At 40.9% G+C, this 20389-nt stretch overlaps 1 protein-coding gene across 2 annotated transcripts in view; it reads left to right on the forward strand.

The window, feature by feature from the left end:
- Positions 1–20389, forward strand: part of gabrb1 (gamma-aminobutyric acid type A receptor subunit beta1) — a gene marked incomplete at both ends in the record, with an annotated part of 59485 nt that overhangs the window by 21083 nt on the left and 18013 nt on the right. For both annotated transcript variants that reach the window (XM_080042137.1, XM_080042138.1), the window contains one exon: positions 12074–12294. In XM_080042137.1, the coding sequence (XP_079898263.1) occupies positions 12074–12294 (221 nt within the window). The remainder of the gene's footprint in view (positions 1–12073; positions 12295–20389) is intronic.

Raw genomic sequence — 20389 nt, forward strand, 5'->3', positions numbered from 1 at the left:
CATTCATGATATTGTAATCCAGTGGTTCCCAACCTTTTTTGGGCTGTGACCCCATTTTGACATAAAACATTTCTGGGGACCCCAGAGAATTTTTTTTCTCTAATTAGTCTTTTGATCCTGTTTGTTCTACCGTGTTGCAAATGCAGAGTAGCCAGGATTAGTGAACAAATTGACATTCCTGCACATCGTTTTAACCATTTCGATAGCAGCTGGCTGGAATGCTCCCCCGGAAGAACATTTTTAACATTTTGAAGAAAAATTCATCAATCTGGTGCACTTTGAGAATAAAACTAAGGCTAAATCAACTGTGTCCATGTGAGCTATTTAGTATTTTTTTCTTTAATAATTTTTGGAAGCACAGAATTACCAAAAAGCAGAAAGTACAGGTTTAAAAAATCCAGGCAGCTTCGGGAATTTTTAAAATAATCCCTTATCACGAAGCTCTTTCTCTCTTTGAAGTATTTGTTTATTTATTTTTTTATGACTCAATATAGGCCCCTGATCTTCGTGGCCCCGAATAACGTTATTTAAAAAAAATCTTAAATGTACTGCCACATGATAGGGGCCAGGGGCCGTATTCACAAAACATTTTATCTTAGCGTTAAGAGTACTCCTAAGGAGCACTAAAAGTTCTTAGTAAGGAGTAATTTCTTAAAACCTATTCACAAAGCTGATAAGACCAACTTTTACTAAGGAATGGGAGGGACTCCTTAGCTAAGACTAGAGGGCGGTGTTGACCCTGTTGCTATGGATGATGTCATGTTCATACCTTCTATGCCCACAGTGATTGGCTGAGAGGGAATGAGAGCTAAGAGTGAATTTATGATGGAAACACTGTGGGAGATATCCATATCGTGTCGCTGTATTAAAGTAAAGAGTTTTTATATACAATTAATGACAAGTGACACTGATTTAACATGAAACCAAGATACTGCAGGGTTTCCCACACATTTGTTCACAATTAACCTACAATAGCGCCACATAGGTCTATTCATTTTAAATTTTACAATGATTTGAATCGGAAAAATATCCTCATTGAACAGCTGCACGCCATGCACGCTCACTGTATTTCTCTCAATGGCGGACTATGCAGCAATAGTCAGACAGCGACAAACCAGGAAATTCACGATTTAGAAACAACAGCCGGCGAAATCGTAAAGTACATGCGGAAGGAAAAAGGCGAGACGTGCAACTATACAGTAGCGGATCTGTGGAACGGAGGAGATGCTGCGAAGCGCCACATATAGGCCTCTAGTAGGAAATTAAACACAAACGTGACACCAACAGTAACTTTCAGTGCATCATAAACCCAAAGCAACTGGAGGAAAATGAACTTAATAAATATTTTTTTATAACAATATAATAAATATAAATGTGTCTATACTTTCTAAATATAGCTTTACTAAGATCATTAAACCCTTACAGCTATTAAAGGTACCTTTTATAACGCTCACTAGCATTAAATCTCTCCAAAACACCATCAAATGGTTGTCTGTGATTTACTCTTAGTGACTTAGGACACCTCTCGAGGAAGTTAGGATTCCTAAAATTAGGAGTGAAACGCCCCTTATTTTTGAGAGTTACTCCTAAATCAGCACGTTAGGACCTACTCTTAGCCTTAAAATGTTTTGTGAATACGGCCCCTGATCTCCGTACACCCCCCTCTACGAAGATCATGAGCCAGTCAATTTATTTTTAAATAATATTTTCTGGGTTATACAAAGATCAGGGGCCAGTGTATTGAGTCAGGTAAAAAAAATTAAAATAAAAAATTACTAGCATTTCATGCGACCCCATTTAAATTCCAGGCGACCCCACATGGGGTCGCGACCCACAGGTTGGGAAACGTTGTGTGTGTTTGCCTACGGTGGCACACAGGCTTTATTCTCAGTCGCTTCCTTTGCAGTTTTCTCCATATTTTCCTCATGTCAGTCAATATAATATTAATAACAGCACTCCATTTGTGAGATATTTAGCATTTCATTTATGGTAGATTTTGGGATGAAACTGGGAGGAGAGGTGGGATAACATTGGGCGGAGATCCTGTTCACACAATTCACTGTAGGTGGGTATTTATGAAGGTAAGATTGCATACAGGTGTGCGCCACACGGTTTGATACATTTAAAATGCATTTTGGGTTCCCACATCCTGAGTTTTGTGAGTACACAATGGGATGGATTGTACAAACAGTTTTATAAATGAGGCCCCTGATGAGGAAATCAGCAACAGGTCTAAAGATGGATGGAGCATTAATTTGGTCAATGGAAATGGCAATGAAGAGTTGTGGGAATTAGAATGTGTCTGTAGAGGAGGGACAGACAGACACACTGTGACAGTCACTGACTACAAAACTAAAGCACCCCACTCCATATACTCGACTCCGTAGCAGTTCGTCCTGGACCCCATGCAGTTTGCATACAGAATCAACAGATCTGTATGTGACGGAGTCAATGTGGCCCTTCACGTCGTCCCCCAGGACCTTGCCTGCTCGGTAGGGGTGGGAATCTCTTGGCACCTCACGATTCGATTCGATTCCGATTCAAAGGTCAACGATTCGATTCAAAATCGATTTTCAATGCATCTCAATGCAAAACATTTTTTATGTACATAGTATACCCATGTGTGAATTTCAAAAATATATTTATATGCACATCTGAGTTTGCTACTCAGAGTTTGCTAATCACTTCCTACTTTTGTGATGATCATTAAAGACAATCAACAGATGAATTGCCTTCTCTAATATTGTATTAGAGAAAAAGCTTTTCTTGTCACAAATATGACTTTCTATGAACAGTGCAATAATCAATGCAGCTTGCATTTCAACACAATATGGAAGTATGTAAAAACTAAACCGATTCAGTTTTATTTTATTTCTAATCTCGTAAATCATGTTTCTATAGGATTTCTATTCTATTATCTATTATTTTCTATGTCATTTCAACACATTGTACAAAAAGTATGGCTTGGAATTCAGCTCTCATACAAAAACATAAACAGAGATAAAGCCGGTGCAGGTCATGGGTTTGCTGCTCTCAGCCCTTTTGAAGCCACTTTGGAAACAACTCGCACATGTGTGGTGTGCATGCGCAATGGCGCAGGAAGTATTAGTATTTACAAAAAAAATAAAAAATCGATTCAGAATCGTCCGAGAGAGAATCGATATTAATCGGAAAATAGATTTTTTTTCCCACCCCTACTGCGCGGGAGACTTTGCCAGGATCCTGTATGTATGTTAACGAAACTTTGTTTCTTATATATTATAAAAAGCAAGAGATGTTTTACAATACAATCTTATAATATATAAGAAACAAAGTTTCGTTAACAATGTAGTCTTTAAATCGTGACGTCAATTTATATGAGACTGTTCCCCGTGACCCAATACGTCCATGCGTGCAACAGACATTTGAAAAGCAGTTGCAAGTACGCTCCAAATCCCAACCCGCGCCCTTATAAACGTAGTGACTTGTAGGGCAAGAAGCAATCGTGCCCAGGCCCAGATCTTTAGGAGCAGTGTGAGTGCAGGCCAGTAGGGAAGGAGGAGGGCAGGGGGGAATCGCACTGGGGCACTGTAGTGTGAGTGCACCCTAACTCCCTGACCATCAGCCTGTGTTCCCCTGAAGGCTCTAACTCTCTGCTGTTCTCCCTCTACACACCACCAGCTTCACCTCCACTCATCAGTCTGTAAGCTTCTCCTCTAGTTCGCAGACGACACCACCCTCATTGTGCTGAACGTCAGCTCGCTCCCCCAGACGGCTCAATAAAGGAAGCCCTTTCTACAGCTCCAGAAATCAAGTCCTTAAAGGAATAGTTCAACATTTTTAATTTTTAGCTTTTTGCTTCACTCTCCGGATCAAGAAACTTCGGACTTGCTAATTTACCTTATGTTGTTAGTAACCAGAAACTTCCACCGTGCAGTAGTCTATGATAACCCATTCCCATTGCAGTCTAATAATGCCTCGGTTTTAAGATGACAAAACATAGGAAACTATTCCTGTAGAAATCAAACTTTGAAGCTAATGTTTTAAATCGTCTGAGTGTTATTTTTAGCCGTTAGCTCCAAGCGTAGCGGACTGGTAGCGGATGTAGTATCATTCTTGTTCTGTAGCATTGTAAGCAAAGGTCTTAGCGAGCACGGTTGCATTGTTTACCGACCATAGGCGTATAAGTCACTAACCCCCTGATGATTTGCTATATGTGATCGCTGTATGTGATCTTTAAGCACTCCGTTTTTGTAAAGTAATACAGTGGTTAACAAGTTCTAAACGAAGATTCCTCCAGCCATCTACACCAAACTAGTGGGCTAGCGCTGTTTTGATAGCGTGTTACATCTTTATAGGTCCATGGTGCTTAAGTTAACTATTGAAATTAACCAATCAAAGGTTTAAATGCTTAAGTTAGCTGTTTAAAGTTTTCTTATAAGACCAATGTTGTAGCTGTGAACGTAATTGCCTTATCAGAATGAGTAAGAATTAGTTTTATGTTCCTGCCGTGAGGCTGGGCCGAAACCGAAACCTTTGTTTCACTACGACTCTGTTCAGCTGCCCACGGCTGCCCACCCCTCCTCCTCCTGCGAAAACAAACTGAAAGCCGTTAAAAGCCGTTGGGCTAATAAAACGCTTGACGTGGCGTTTTGAAATGAGAAAACTTAAATTTTACTAGTATATGGTCTAAAGATTAGTGTGAGCCTAGGATTGATATCAGAACATTTTTGCGGAGACACAATCTTGTTTGCCGCTTGTATTGTGTGGACGGGGAAATCTGCCTACGGACCGCATGAGGAGGGCCTACAGCCCCATTCATAGCATGCAATACCAATGGCTTGGCCACATGTCCATGCTGGCTACTCGGAGAAGGCACAGTCCTGGGGGCCTGGGCTGGAGTCGCTCTGTGGTCTAGCCAAAAAATATTTTTAAATAAAAGCTGTAAGAAAATAATGGTGGAAGCCATTTTGTGATCGTGCCAAAGAATAAGCATGCCTGGACAGTAGCCCTGTGTTGTGTGAGTAGGTGGTTCCTTATGTTTGTCTGGATAATGGTGTTGCAATTACAGCTAATTAAGATAAATACTGAATTATGTATCAATCTCTTTCTGTTTTGGGTGTACAGGGTTTATGTTAACACAAGAATTGAAAGATTGGTATGAGCGTGTGAAGAAAACAATGTGTATTTGTTCATTTCTTTGTCAACTCCATTCAACAACGCTCACCTGATAGGCAGAGGTTGTGAGTGTGCTCAACTTAATCAAAACCCGACCAATGAAAGTGCGATTGTTCTCCGCAATTTGTGAGGAGATAGGAGCTGATCACACACACACACATACACACAACACTGATCATACAGCTGGGCTCACAATGAGGCAAGGTGTTATAAAGCGTTTTTGAGTTCAGAGCGGAGATTCGGCTCTTTTCTTCATAGACCAGTGTTAATTTTGGCAGCATATTCTGATTTAGTCTTAGTCTTTTGAATATCACACCATTTAGTCTTAGTCCTATTCTAGTCATCTAAAATATTTTAGTCTTAGTCTATTTTTATTCAACTAAATATAAGCATAATTTAGTTGACTAAATATTAGAGGTGGGCATAGATTAATTTTTTTAATCTAGATTAATCTAGATTAATTTTGGAATTAATCTAGATTAATCTAGATTAAAATGGCTCATTTGAATTCATTCATAATATGTGTGTGCTCCTAAATAATGACTCAAAGTAAGTCTTTGAGAACGTGTTTCTCAAGCCAGGTGGCTTTCATTTCGTCATCAGAACGAGTGTCTAATTATTGCGAACAAATAATATTCTAACAATTTAATCAGATATAAGGCTAAAAATCACAACATTGCACTGTTTTTTGTGCTTAAAAAAAACGAAAAAACTAATTTGTTGGGTAGGCTATAGGCTATAACAGAAAATAAATCCATTACTTTTGTGCTTCAAGTGAAACATTAAATATAATTTTTACATAAATAATAAAGTCCTTATAAACTTTTCAAGAAGCTGGACTAGAGTGAATATTGGACAGGCTTTATAGGTCCATGGCTTTTACCTGTGGGACAGCGCTTCACCTAACAGCTGGCTGCAACACCAACCTACAGTCTATTGTGCGACGGAGAGCTAGTTATCATTAGCATCAGCGTTAGCCGACATCACGGCAACAGCTGAATAATGTAACACATTACACAAGTTACACTACATGAAAACAACGGGCTGTAGACGCTAGAGTTATAATTTCGTGTAGAAAACATTGTTGAGACTGGAATTTCGTACCACAGCGGCCGTTCCATAATACAGCACTCCCTTTAGCAATGGCTGAATACAAGACCTCCCTCTGCTGTGTATCTGCGGGAGCGAGTGGCATTAATAACTTAAAAACAGTAAACGTTTAACATGATTACGGGCGTTTAGATGCTTTAATCATATGCCGAATTTATAAACAGACCATATTATTAACAATAAATTAAGTTATGTACATGTCAGAGTTACTGTACGTACATGGATACATTCATAAGTAAACATTGAATAGACAGATTTGTGAAGGGGGTTTGGCGCTGAGTGTTACATTAGCGATCCTGCAGCCAGGTGGTGTGTGTCGTGGGCAAGTGATGGAGAGAGAGAGCGGCGGGTGTGTGAGAGAAGCTTCGCTCCTGCAATAAAGGCTCCTCAAGTGTCAACAACGGCCCCCGGCTATTATTACCCGACCAGAGAACACACGGAAGGGGGTTAACCCTGACGGCGAACAGCCATCGGCCCTGGAGGGAACCATCTCCCCTGAGCCGAACAGGAGGTGGAATAAGAGATTAACGGCGATATTTTTTTTATCGCCGATAAGAGTTTTGCGTTAACGCAGCACGTTAACGCCGATAACGGCCCACCACTACTAAATATACAGCGGACTTGGTCGACTAAGTGTTTATTTCTTCATTGAATGGTATTAAGGTTTGAATATGCAATACAGACAGATTTAATGGTTGTAATATAAAACATGTATTCTATTCTATCCTAATAATCTCACATAAAATCATCACCTGACTGGATGGGGGGAGGGAGGGCTTTAAGAGCCTGTGCCCGGGGGCCCATTATCTCATGATCTGTCTATGAACCAACTGGATTCCACAATCGTTTTTCTTTTTGCGGGGAGGATGCACAAGCATTATTTATAAAAAAAGAAAAAAGAAAGAAAATAAAAAAAATAAGTGGGTCCTCACACTAGGTCTTGAAACGGGCCCCGAGATCTCTAAGGCCGCCCCTGGGCAGCAGCACGCAGTTAAGGCGCTGACAAAAGTGAGCAACTGCGCTTTCCTTTAAGCAACACTGCTGCCGCTGTGTGTGTTCGGACTTCTATTGCATCAAAGCCTTTTTGATAATAAAATGAGAGGTTTTAATTGAACGCTGTCCATGCGTCGGAGACTGTTGATTGTAACTTACTCGGGTGAAAACAGAAACTAACGGAGGGAGGCGGCAGTTTCACAGTTCATTTCCTATATAGTTGCGCAGTCAGTTTGGGGACATGGCTTTGTGTATTCAAGCTCGAGACATAGCCTACTACAAACAGATCGCGGAACTTAGCCGTTCCCCTAGACAAGGTTAACGGGCAGGATATCCCTGACTATCATTTTGTCCATCAAACCGCAGAGTTTTTCCACCCGCTCACACTGGCGCGGTGTCCCGTCGATTTTCACCGACACAGGGTTGCATTCACTGCTTTGCCCTGATTGGATTTCTCCCCAACTTGTCCCACAAAAAGAGTAGTTCTGATTGGATCTCTTCTCCATTCGTCCCGCCCTAACATTTTCGTATCGTTCCTATTCGTTGACTATAGTGTCAGTTATATTCGTCTCAGTCTTCGTCATCATATCTGCCTTTTTATTTAGTTTTTATTTAGTTTACGTCCGTGAAAAATGTTCGTTGACTAATATGTTTAGTCATAGTCTTAGTCAACGAAATTAACACTGTCATAGACTGCATATAAAAGTGTTGTAGGCCTACCTTCAACTGTCTTACCTTCAAACTCCTCCAACGGTCTGCAGTCGGGCTCGGAGTCCGAGTCGGCACCGTGCGCATCAACAGTCATTCAAAGCAGCGGCAGTAATCGCACAACCAGACGGTGGAGAAAGTCCCGTCAGTTAAAAATAGTGATCCAGTTTTCAAATCCACGTTAAAATCGGCAGGATGGGCGCTCCGGTGGTGTGGTGGATAGAGCGCTTGCCATGTGGGCTCGGGCCTTTGTTGCAGTGGTCGCGGGTTTAGGTCCGACCCGTGGACCTTTGCTGTGGGTCATCCCCCCTCTCTCTCTGTCTCCCAATTTCAACTGTGTGCTGTCTGGTGAAGCTTGAAAATGCCAAAAAATTATCTTTAAAAAAAAATAGAAAAATCGGCAGGATATAGAGCTAATTTGCTTAAAAAAAAGTTGCTAAGTATATGTTCTGTTCAGGTCGGCTCGGTAATATTAGGCAAATGTCTTTAAAAGGTCATCATGATGTGTTCAAATGTAACACAAAATAAAAACTAGAACTGCAAGCAGTTGTGAACGGGAGCCAAGCCTCCCACGCGACTCGGGATCGGGCGTCGTTGTCCGCGGCGCCAGCCCCTCGCTTCACGGGATGTAACATTTTTGAACGTGGGATGTTCGGTCTGGGAGTTATAGACCAAAAGGCAAAAGATCGCAGAGAAAGATGGTCAAGCGGATAAGGAGATGTATACTTTTTGTGTTTTTGGCGCCCCCTTTTGGAGAAATTTAACGAAAATGTAGAACCAACCTGAAAACCGTAGGACAAACATATGTGTGAAGTTTGGTGTTGATAGGATGAATCGTTTTGGATTTAGGAGCAGTTTGGTACAAGGTAGCTAATGCGCAAATCTTTAAAGCGCTACCGTTTGGTCTTACGATGGTCGGAGAAAAATTCTTTATCCAACTTTTGCTCGTGGGAGTTGGTAGAGCATAATGCTTTTGGTTCCGTCCAAATCGGGCGAAAACTGTAGGAGGAGTATGTTTTGGTGACTGTCACAGTTTTAGCGATGAATCAAAAAATCTATACATATGCAAATGGGCGTGGCCTATCTCAAAAGATGCAGCTGACTTGTGTGAATCTGTGAGTATAACGTTTTTGACTGTGGGATGTTCAGTGTGGAAGTTGTAGCCCCTAACGCGTAGGTAGAAAGATGCAACTCAATTTACCGAACAAGTGGATGTCAAGTTTTTGAATGTGCGATGTTTGGTTGGGGAGTTATGAGCAAAAGCAGATTGTCAGCCTCTCCATAGTAAAGACACTCTTTTCAATTTCCCGCCAAAAGACATAAAAAAAGATGCAGCTGACTTGTGTAGTGAATATGTACATGGGTTCATTCATTCATTAAGACTTTGGACTCTAAAGTGAATTACTTGGTTTCTGACTCTACAGCAAAATGTTGGTGTCAAAACCCCCAACATTCCAATGCTTGAGCCAAGGCTTTTATCTGTGTTTTCACACCTATCAGTTCCTCTGTCCTAACCCCCCCAGGATGTGTCCCCCTGTCTCTTCTGCCATTGATCAGAAGTCTTTTTGCTGTATGATAACAGCTAGTGAGCTAGTACAGCCCAGTCTCTTTGTCTCTACATCTCCGAACGGAGTGGTGCAGCCAGCCTCTTCTTCAAGCACCACCCGAGGTGCTCGGTGCTCTCTCCTCTTCAACCACCCTCGGAGGTGGTGGAACGCTCACGCTTGGCCTACCAAAAAGGAGGCTAGCACGCTCTCTCCTGCCCCAACTTCCATACTGGAAGGGGGACTCTCCAACTCCTGGACCCGGGCAAGGCCCGTTGTTCTCTGCTCTCCCTGATCCACCACGGCCTGTCCAAACAGCCGTGAAGGTCCTCTCAACCAAAGAGGAACAAGGATCCAACCGGCTGCTCCAAGCAACCCAAAGAAGAACCAGAAGAACAAGGGAACGAACCAAGCTCCCACCAAGGCCAGACCCTTAAGACTTAATGGTTAGATACCCAAACATTTATGTTGATTTGAATTACCTTTAAAGGAACCTTTGGCCAAAGGCTCCTTTTGTTTCTCTTCCCTCTCTTCCCCCACCACAGGGAGGAAGGTGTGAAAGACCAGCTAATTTGCATCTACACATACATGCACTCACACACACACACACACACACACACACACACACATTCTGTGTGCTTTAGTGGTTTTTAAATGTGTTGGATTTTATTTACTTTATGTTAATACATTACATGCATTTTCTTTTGTAACTAGAAGTTTCTGTCATTCATTTGTGTGAATATTATTGGGAAGTCCGCAACCAACAAGTACAAGGATTCTGTAGCCTTCAGTGTTAAGATCATATTACCAAATTTATAATAGTAATTATTTGATTACATTATTTTATGGAAATGATCATTGAGACTAGGATTTATTAATATTGATTTATTTAACTGAACATTAAACTAATTAACATTTGAGAATAAATCATTGATTAAACGAGACAATTTGCTATTATTTTTCCATTTCTTAAATGAATGGTGGTGCCCCTTTGAACTTTAATAAATTATTAAGGTATTATTAATCTTCAGATTAATTTCTAATAGCAGGATTAATCTGAACCACCTGTAACCGCTACCCTTGTGTGAATCTGTGGATATAAAGTTTTTGACTGTCGGACTTTCGGTGTGGAAGTTATAGCCCAAAACGTTTTGTTGTTGTAGCGCCTAGTGGCCGGCATGTCTGAATTTGTTTGTCTGCGTACCAGGCACGGACCTGGATAAGCCCTGCAAGTGGCATGTCCCAACCCGTTACGGTTTGGCCTGCAGCACCACTTTTACGTAAGGAATAAGAAGATGAAGAAGAAGAAGAAAACAATAGGGTTCCCTGCCCAGCAGGGCTATGGAACCGCGTTACTCTGCAAAACGCGGTCCCAGGCCCTTCTCGGGCTTGGCCCTCTAAAAATGTGTTTTCCGCAAGAAACTTGAATAATATGGTTTTGGTGAAAAACTTTTTTTCCCAGCAATATAAAATAGATAGTAATTATGGATTTATGACCTGTTTCACGTCCTATCTTGAGCTCTGATCATCTTATAGGCAATTAAAGCAATAATACCACTTCTCTTTCAACAAAATAATAGAAAAGTATCGATAGTGGTATCGATAAGGACTCAAATTGTTAAGGAGACTCGATAATGGTATCGATATCAATAAAAAGTAGTGACCTCCATCCCTACTTCAGATGCAGTATTGAGCCTTCAGCCCTATATTGAAAATATGTGCAGTGCCAAACAGGCTCATTGCAGCCACCAATGCAGGCCTAAGACTCACATACTGACTTGCTCATTGTTTTTGAAGACATTGAAGGTTACCACTTATGACCTTGAGATAGTGGTAACGTTGAATTTAATTAAATGGTTTGATTAAGATGAACCAGGTCAGCACTTTATTTTGAAGGGCCACAAACATGATGAAGTCATGAGAAATGAGTCTGCTTAGTTCATCATGATTTCAACACTGGGTTGAAAACACATGTGTATTGGTGTGACTGGTCAGACATGATCATCAGTTATAACTCAAAGATCATGATGATTAACACACCTCAGCTGAAGCATTCATTAATGAATCAATTATTCCTGTATTAAATCATGCATGATATACAGTTTATCCTAGTGAACTACTGATAGTTCTTGAAGTACTACATGAATGAATTCATACATTTTCATGCATATAATGTGCAATGATATTACTTAATAAAGGGAGGTTTGATGTCGGTCTGTAGTTCCTTTAGTAGCTCATAAAAGTGTGGTAACCCTTTTCAATAAGTGTACATTAATTAACCGTTAGTTAATGTTTAGTTAATGCTTAATAAGCTTAAAGTAAGCATGAACTTACTTAACTGCATATTTAATTCTTAACCATGTATAAACTTTCCATAAATAACCAAGCATTAACAGTTGGTGAATGCCTAATACGCATTAACTATGCATTAACTAAGGGTTAATAGCATTAACTAAGCACTGTCACAGCGATAGTAGATCAAAGGCAAGAGAGATACATGACTTATTAAGCACTTCATGTGGATGTACTAATCTTCTTGTGGCCCTCTGTCCTCCCAACAGGACTACACCATCACCATGTACTTCCAGCAGTCGTGGAGAGACAAGCGCCTCTCCTACACAGGCATCCCTCTCAACCTCACCCTGGACAACCGAGTGGCCGACCAACTGTGGGTCCCCGACACGTACTTCATCAATGACAAGAAGTCCTTTGTCCATGGAGTGACCGTGAAGAACCGGATGATCCGACTGCACCCGGACGGAACAGTGCTCTATGGGCTCAGGTTGGAGCTATTTCCACTCTTCACTTTATGGCCTCTTTTGACTACACAGCCTTGTTAACCTATAATTTGGGGCTACCTATAATCAAAACCTTTGGTAGGCTCCGGTACAAGGTTCTTTCTTTTATTTCCACTTTGTTAACAACCTGGGACCTTGTGCATATATACACCATCCAAAGAGCAAAATGTGACATTTGTTCACTAGATCTGTTTTGATTTAGAAACAGGCACTTCTAACAAAACTACACTAACTTGTGTCAAACACATTGTATTTCCTACACAGAGCTTAGCAAAACCTCACCTAGGACCAACAGCTGGCATAGTAAACACTACCGCTTTTGTCCAAAGGGGGTGCAAGATTTAACACAAACTGAAAGTTCCTCCTAGCAGCTTTAAGTAAAAGGCCTGATGCAATATGCCATTCCAAAATATACTATAAGGAAAAGTTCAGAAGTATTATCAACAATATGTTCCCAAATTATTAAAAGCAAAAATACTCCCTCTCACTCTTTCTGCAGGAAAATTTTCCCTGCAACCCTTACAGTTTGTATACCGTATTTTCATTTGTTACTATCCATCACTGCAGTGTGATACCTAAGCTGTAAGGCAGTGGTGCCCAAGCTTTTGAAATCATGGCATCCCTTTATAGATCCAATGTATTTTTAGCTGTACGCGGCTCATCTTGCAGATCATTTTAATATGGATGTGTTTTTGCAGAAGGAGAGGCGTTTGGTCTCAACATGGTCTGTATCTTACGATGTACATCAATGCAGTTGTTAAAGTGAAGAATTTCTGGTAGTAGGTATACAAAGTAGGTATACAGCTGGCTTCCATTTCTCAGGAAAATCTGTAAAGCAAATAGCGTTTAATGTGCTCAGTGATTGTATTTCATTTGTTTGTCTCATGATTGGTCATATCAGACTGTGTAATTTCAATCTATTTACACTGAAGCCCCTTTTACACAGATATTGCGGCATATTGACGGAACAACATCACTCCAATATGCCGGCTTTGCTTGCTTCTGTGTTATTTACACAGAACCAAGCAACGCCGGCCTGCTGGCGCATCAGTAGCCCCTGTGTGACGTAAACATTTAGCGCCGCGCCGGTCAGCTGCTTTACTACAACAACACTGGCCGGTGAATTGAGAGCAGAAGTGCTGGAGCTTGCAGTAAGAGGGCCGTATTTTACTGTCCCCACGATGTGCCGGTTGATCTCGCTACGCGCTGAGTCCAACATCACTGGGACTGTTAACCAAACTGACAAAATCAATCCGCTTCACCTCTGTGTCTGTGTCTGTGTGTGTGTGTGTGTGTGTGTGTGTTTGTGTGACAGGTTGGCTGTGAGCAAGTCTCTTTGTGAGGGCAGAGATCTGCCAATCAGACATACACATACACATACACACAGTGTGTGAAGTCACGTTACTGTAGACAGAAATAAAGTGTGGATACTTAGGATAATAATAGTGGCGGCGATCCGGTCGCAGCCTAGCTTAGCCTAGCCTAGCTTAGCCTAGCCTAGCTTTCCCATTGTACAACTTCCCCCGGGCAGAATAGACTCATAAACTCTGCAAAATGAAGCGCGGGGGTTTGGATTGAGCAGCGGACCTTATGACCAGCTAGATTATACGCCGTTCCTTTTATTTGGTGATTTTTACGGGACATCAGGCCGCCGTGATTAATTTTAAACACACGTCCTTCAACTGCTAACATGGTCGCATGTTTAGAACGTAGGCTATGGAACGTCAAACACCCCCCTGTTCCGCAACAACAAGCCGGCCGCATTTAAACAGAGAGGCGGAACTGATTGTGTCGGCAATCTTACTACCCCCCGAGGTAGTAAAATTCCCGGAACAATCTCTCGCACCTTTCTTCCCTCGTTCCGCAACGGTCGCATTTATACAGCAGGGCGGAGGGCCGAAATTCCAGCATATTCCCGGCTTTCACTGGCTGTGTAAAAGGGGCTTGAGACATCTTCCCATCCCTTGCTCAGACAGTCACTATTTCTGACTGCCGTGCACATGGTAAGCTGTATCCAGAAAAGGTCTGCCTCACTATGGAAACAGACAAATATGCGCTGTCATCATGTCACAACTTCACCTACTTCCAAAGTGTATGGGTCAGAGAATGAAGTAGTCAAAGCTCCAGCTACATTTGAAGTACACAGTACATAGGTGAAGTCCACACGCTGAAAATCATTGACATTAAATGTGTTCTGTAACCTACAAGCTTGCTGGTGTTTTGACCTCACCATTATTTGCTGTAACATCATATTTAAGGAGCAAGTAATAAGACTGTCCAACGTGCTTGGATTAATAAATACATGAATGGGTTGCTTGACATTTTTAAAAGCTTTTCCAAAGAGAATAAGAGCTGTGTTCCCCCACATGACCTGCATATGTTGCTATACAGTATATGCTTTTTATATAGCCTTGTGTTTCTCCACACCAAATATCCCAATTAGAACATGACTTTATCTCTGCATATACAACACCACTGCAGCATTCAGTTAGCAGCAGTTGATTAGCATTGAGAACATTCCTCAAAGGCTTTCATGGAGGCTTTGAGGGGAGAATGAGCTGATGAATCATTTATGAAGCCTGTGCTGGTGCAGTGTACACAGGGATGTGCCCTCTGCAGCACAGCACAGCTAGCATCCAGTGAGCTGCATGGAGTTAACTGAGGAAACACTGGGGCCTACGCTGTCAATAATTTAGTCCTCTCTCACTTCAAGGAGAGGAGTGATGACTTGAACGTTTTCGACTAAGTTTAGTTTTTTAGTCGAAAACTGCACATTTGAGATGCTTTGGCATAGATCAAGGCCTGAATCAGCATCTACCTTCAGAACCACTGTAACCACTGGATTGTGATTTATTGTTCACTGCCCATATTTTACTCTATGCTCCCTGGGTTTTCCCCACACAGCAAAGACAGGTGTCGGAAATGATTTGATTACGTCCCAGACCTATAAAAATGATCCCCCCATATCATGCCCAAGTGCATTTTTGTTATTTTTTAAATTACATTGTTCGTGGCTACGAAGATCAGGGGCCATAGTGAGCTATACTGTATTAGAAAAAAAAACAAAGACTTCACAGAGAGCTTTTTTAAAACTGTACATTTTTTCTTTCTGCCCTTTTGGTTATTCTGTGTCTCCAAATTATTCCAGAAAATAGTACTAAATAGCTCACATAGGACACAGCTGATTTAGCCTTAGTTTTCTTCTCAAAATGCACCAGATTGATAGCCTGGAAATCCAGACCCTGATATCTTGAACGATAGAGGGTCTGGCCACGATCAATAGTAATTTCCAACTCAAGGGGCGGCTCCTACTCGTGCATTTCAAATGCCACTGCACGCAGTTGGATAGCACTACAACCAATCAGAGCGATGCACAAGGTGACGTAAGCCCCGTTCGTTTAGCGAACAGCTATTAAACTGTTAAATTAAACGTTTGCCGTTGTCGGTCGGCAAAACAGAACATTCCTCTTACTTGCTAATGAAAGATTTGAGTGCCGTCTTCCAAATCGTTAAGGGTCGAGGCCAAAGCAGTCTGAAACTCACACAACATATCCGCAGCCATCTTTGATGTTTACTATCACGGCTTCGACGTCGCATGCACGTCACTGTCGTCATCCGGTTACGTCCTCCCCAGAGTACCATATAAAGGGCTCTGGCGCGCCCATATTAGATAGAACCAATTGAAACGTGAGCCCAGATTTCTGGTCTTCTTGATAAAGCTTCAACGGAGCGTGTCCAGACCAACAGGCGCCGCAAATTTAATTTGCCAGCGCCTAGTGGCAGGTCTGGGAATGCCAGGCTATGAATCTGGTGCACTTTTAGAGGAAAATTAAGAGGCTTAATATGAGGAATTTTGTGTGAACAAATAATTTGGAGACACTGGGTCGGACGAATTAGAAGCTATTGAAGAAAGACACATGGATTTTCCATAAAAATATGAATTTAAAATAAAAAAATGTATGCAGGGTCCTCTGGGTTGGGCTTGGTGCTCTTTTTCTTTAACGAGACCTATTTCTCTGTAATATAGTGAATGCATTTAAATGCAGTGAGAGGAACGAAGCAGAATAACTCTTGTCCAGCTGTGCCGTGATGTTAATATAAAAAACACAAACTCAATTATTATATATATATTTTTTTTTTGTTCTTTTTTTTTTTTACATATTCATCCGCGCCCCCCGCCGCCCCACAGTTTGAAAACCACTGTATTAAAGGTACACTATAGTTCAATTGTAAATTAAGTGTGGTAAAAATACCCTATCAATAGAATACAAAAATGTATAGGGGAGAGTGGCCTAAGTTGTGCAACTTTTCACTCAAAGTGACTTTAAAGTAAGGCCTTGACAGTAAAGTCTCCAACTCAAATATGTACATATATTTCAGGGTGTTGTGCATCCCTGGCAATAAAAACTTTGGATCTGGAATAAACTGTTGAAGAAATATAGCTTTCGGAAAAAAAAGTTGTCTTGATACACAACTTGCTCCCGGTGTGGTGTAAGTTGTGCGGTTGGAGAGAATACCATGGGGTGAATTGTGCCATTGATATATATCTCATAAACTGTAATGCAAGACAAATCCATTAGACAATCACTTATTTAAGGTGTATTTAAAGTAAAAAAAAGTAAATAGTTGACAAAGATTGAAGGACAATTTTCTTAAACAAGGCCTAGCAGATCTAATGGTTTTACCTGCAAAGCTCACAATGACAAAGTCACCATCATCATCTTTCTGGCCATCTGAACTCTCATCAGTGGTGTCGTTAAGTGGAATTGAGATGTCACTCTCTTCTGAGCTACTGTAGACAATCACTTTCTTTTGGTGACCAGCGTATACAGCCATGCCACTGGCACAACTCTCAGAAATGTACTTTGCACTAGTTGCTCCGTGCTTGTGGAACCAACTGCCACCTGACAAATGTGATTCCCCTACATTTCTGCCTTTAAATCAAGGCTCAAAACCCATATGTACACCCTGGTGTTTCCTCCCCTTTAACTATCTTACCTCTGCACTACTATCTGTGTTTATGTGGATGTATGGGCTTTACGTCTTTTATTTTGATTATTGTTATTTTACCTTCATTGTTTACCTACTGAATGCACTATGTACAGCACTTTGGACAGTGCAAACTGTCATAAATGTGCTTTTATAAATACATTTTACTTACTTACTTACTTACTTACTTACTTATAACTCAACCAGGCCCTTTGGCACAAATCACCCCAATCCCAGAAATTTGGATAATAAGCATGATGCAGCAGTTTAGGGCTGACATCGTGCTAACTGTATAGACTCAAAATGTAGCATACCAAAGCACTAAAACATGTGTCAAATGTTTTCAAACTTGTCTATAATTGTTCAGACACAATAATCAAAAAACCTTGATCATGGAAATTTTACTTTGAAAGGCAAAACACAGTTTTTTGAGCTTAAATGTGCTTATATCTTATTCCTTGTGTCTCCCTTCTTTACAGGATGAGTCAAATGGATGGCTCTTCTTAAATATGTGGTCACATTTCCAATTTCTTCCATGGTTTTCTAGAAACAAGGGGTGGCACAACTTCCAAAATGCACAACTTAGGCCACTCTCCCCTACTTGCAATCTATTTTTTCAAAAAAGTATAGCTATAAAAGGATACATGAAACTTACTTTGATATATTTAAGTAGGGCTGTCAAATTAACGATTAAAAAAATTAACGCAGATTAATCGCACTTCTATATTGCCCTTTGACCCGGTGCAAAAGAGGTGAGGCGATAGCGGAGCTGCACCTGTAGCTTGCTGACACGGCCCGCACGGGATTAAAGAGTAAAGAAAGAAGCATAGAGAGGGACGTTTTATGGGAAGCTCCGGGCAAATAAGCATGAAGGTAGGAATACGTCTTATGTTATTCTCCGCAGTGTCTGTGCATTATTGATTTAGTGGGTGCCTAATTAACAACAGGTTCAAAACAGTATCTCTCAATCTTCCTCTGTGTCTCACTTTTGTTTGCTAGCTGCGATCGTCTCCTTCAAACGGACACCTGCCCCCTCTCACTCTTCCAAGCATATACCTGTCTTTTTTCCTCGTTTGTGTGTGTGTGTGTGTGTGTGTGTGTGTGTGTCAATATTTTTGGCTATGAGAAGGACGGTGAATGAGTCGGCATAGGCTATGCGCACCGCACCTGTGGCAGTGCAGCGATGTCTGTTGTGGGAGATAGACAGTCATTTAGCCTGCTTGTTTTTTTTTTTTTTTTTCGGCGCTAGTAGTTCCTAAATGTATTTAATGAAGTAACCTGGCTGAGAGGAGGAGACAGAAGTTGAGAGAGAGAGAGAGAGAGAGAGAGAGAGAGAGAGAGACGAACGGTAGCCTATACAGTTGTTTATAAACAGGCATAAAGTGTCATATAAGTATGTGATTAATTTAGATTAATTAATCACAGAGCCTGTGATTAATTAGATTTTTTTTAAATCGCTTGACAGCCCTAATTTAAAGGAATAGTTCAACATTTCAAATGTTTAGCTTTTGCCACAGGTAAAGGCGACATAAACTTTTCCTGTAAATGTGTGTGCATTTTTTTATATTTGGGCTTAGGTCGCTCATCCAAGTTAGCTTAGCTCAAACACTGGTAGTCAAGGGGAGCAGGTAGAAAGATAAACTTTACAACATCACTAAACGCTCCTGTGTGCTTGTTGGGACTTGTTTATTTACCACGTTATGTTGCGCTCTATATTCGTACACTTTATGTAATTTAATAATCAAATACATATGTGACCGTCCTTCCACTTTGTATTTGATTATATAATGACATAAAGTGTAAAAATATAGAGTGCACCATAAACAGGTCTGAACAAGCACACAGGACCATTTAGTGATGTTATAAAGTTTATCTTTTGACCTGCTCCCCTTGACTACCAGTGTTTGAGCTAAGCTAACCTGGATGAGAGACCTTTGCTCATTTCTATATCAAAAATGCACGCACAGTTACAGGAACGGTTTCTGTCGCCTTTTCTTGAGCCGGAGAGTGAGGCAAAATGTGAAATGATGAACTCTTTCTTTAAGTGCATTTAAAATGCACTCAAGTATTTTTTGTATGTATTGTTTTTCCTTAGCTCACAGCTTTAGAGGCTGAGTCACCAATCATATTGTGCATGCAAGGCGAAGACGTTTCTGAGTTTTTGCTTATTAAGTCTCAAATTGCACCACTGAAGTGATAAAGTGGGGTTGCAAAGATGAACATATCATACAGGCATTTCAAGCTTTGAAACAGATTCTATGACTTACTGTACATGGTAACACTTTACAATAATGGTACATTAATAAACTAAGTTGATGCTTAGTTAATGCTTAATATGCATTAACTTAACATTAACTAACCGTAAAAACTGTGTAGTTTAAGCGTAATACGCATTAACTAAGCATTACCTTACTGCTATGCTTCATTAATGCTTAACTAAACATTAGTTAACTTAACTCACCGTTAATAAGCATTAACTATGCATTAACTAAACCTACATAGCATGAACTAACCATTAACTAACAGTTAAAAAATGTACCCTTATTGTAATGTGATACCAAATAATATGAAGCATAAACTAAGACAGTATACCTTTGAGAAAAGAAAATGTTGTAATGTGTATTTAGATCCAGTTCTTTCCCTCCTATGTCCTCTGCCTCTGACGTATCAGGACATGTCCCTCTCCTCTCCTCGTTTAGCCGGAGCCGTTCACAGCTTGTGGAGAAGCTGGAGAGATTTCTTTCACACGGCATGCTGCAGAATCCTTATCCCCTGCAGGCTCTCACAATTATTCACCATGTGTGCTCGCTGCAGACACAAGGGCTATATTTAGGTTTCTGCTAAAATGGGCCTTACAACTGACTGGCACATATACACATTTTGGTTTGTTAGTGGCTCAACACACTGGTTTGGCGAAGAACACGTATATAACACACATGTGGACTGTTTGAAGATATATAGTGTTCTGCCCTCCAGCAGCACTCTGTTGGCTGTCCTCAATACCAAAAGATAAAAGATGACAGAGCAGCCATGGAAGGCCTATTCTCTGCTGCTATGCCTGTGCTGATGATGCACCATTTTTATAGCCGC

The sequence above is a fragment of the Ammodytes marinus genome (assembly GCF_949987685.1).
Source record: "Ammodytes marinus genome assembly, chromosome: 15".
Taxonomy (NCBI): Eukaryota; Metazoa; Chordata; class Actinopteri; order Uranoscopiformes; family Ammodytidae; genus Ammodytes; species Ammodytes marinus.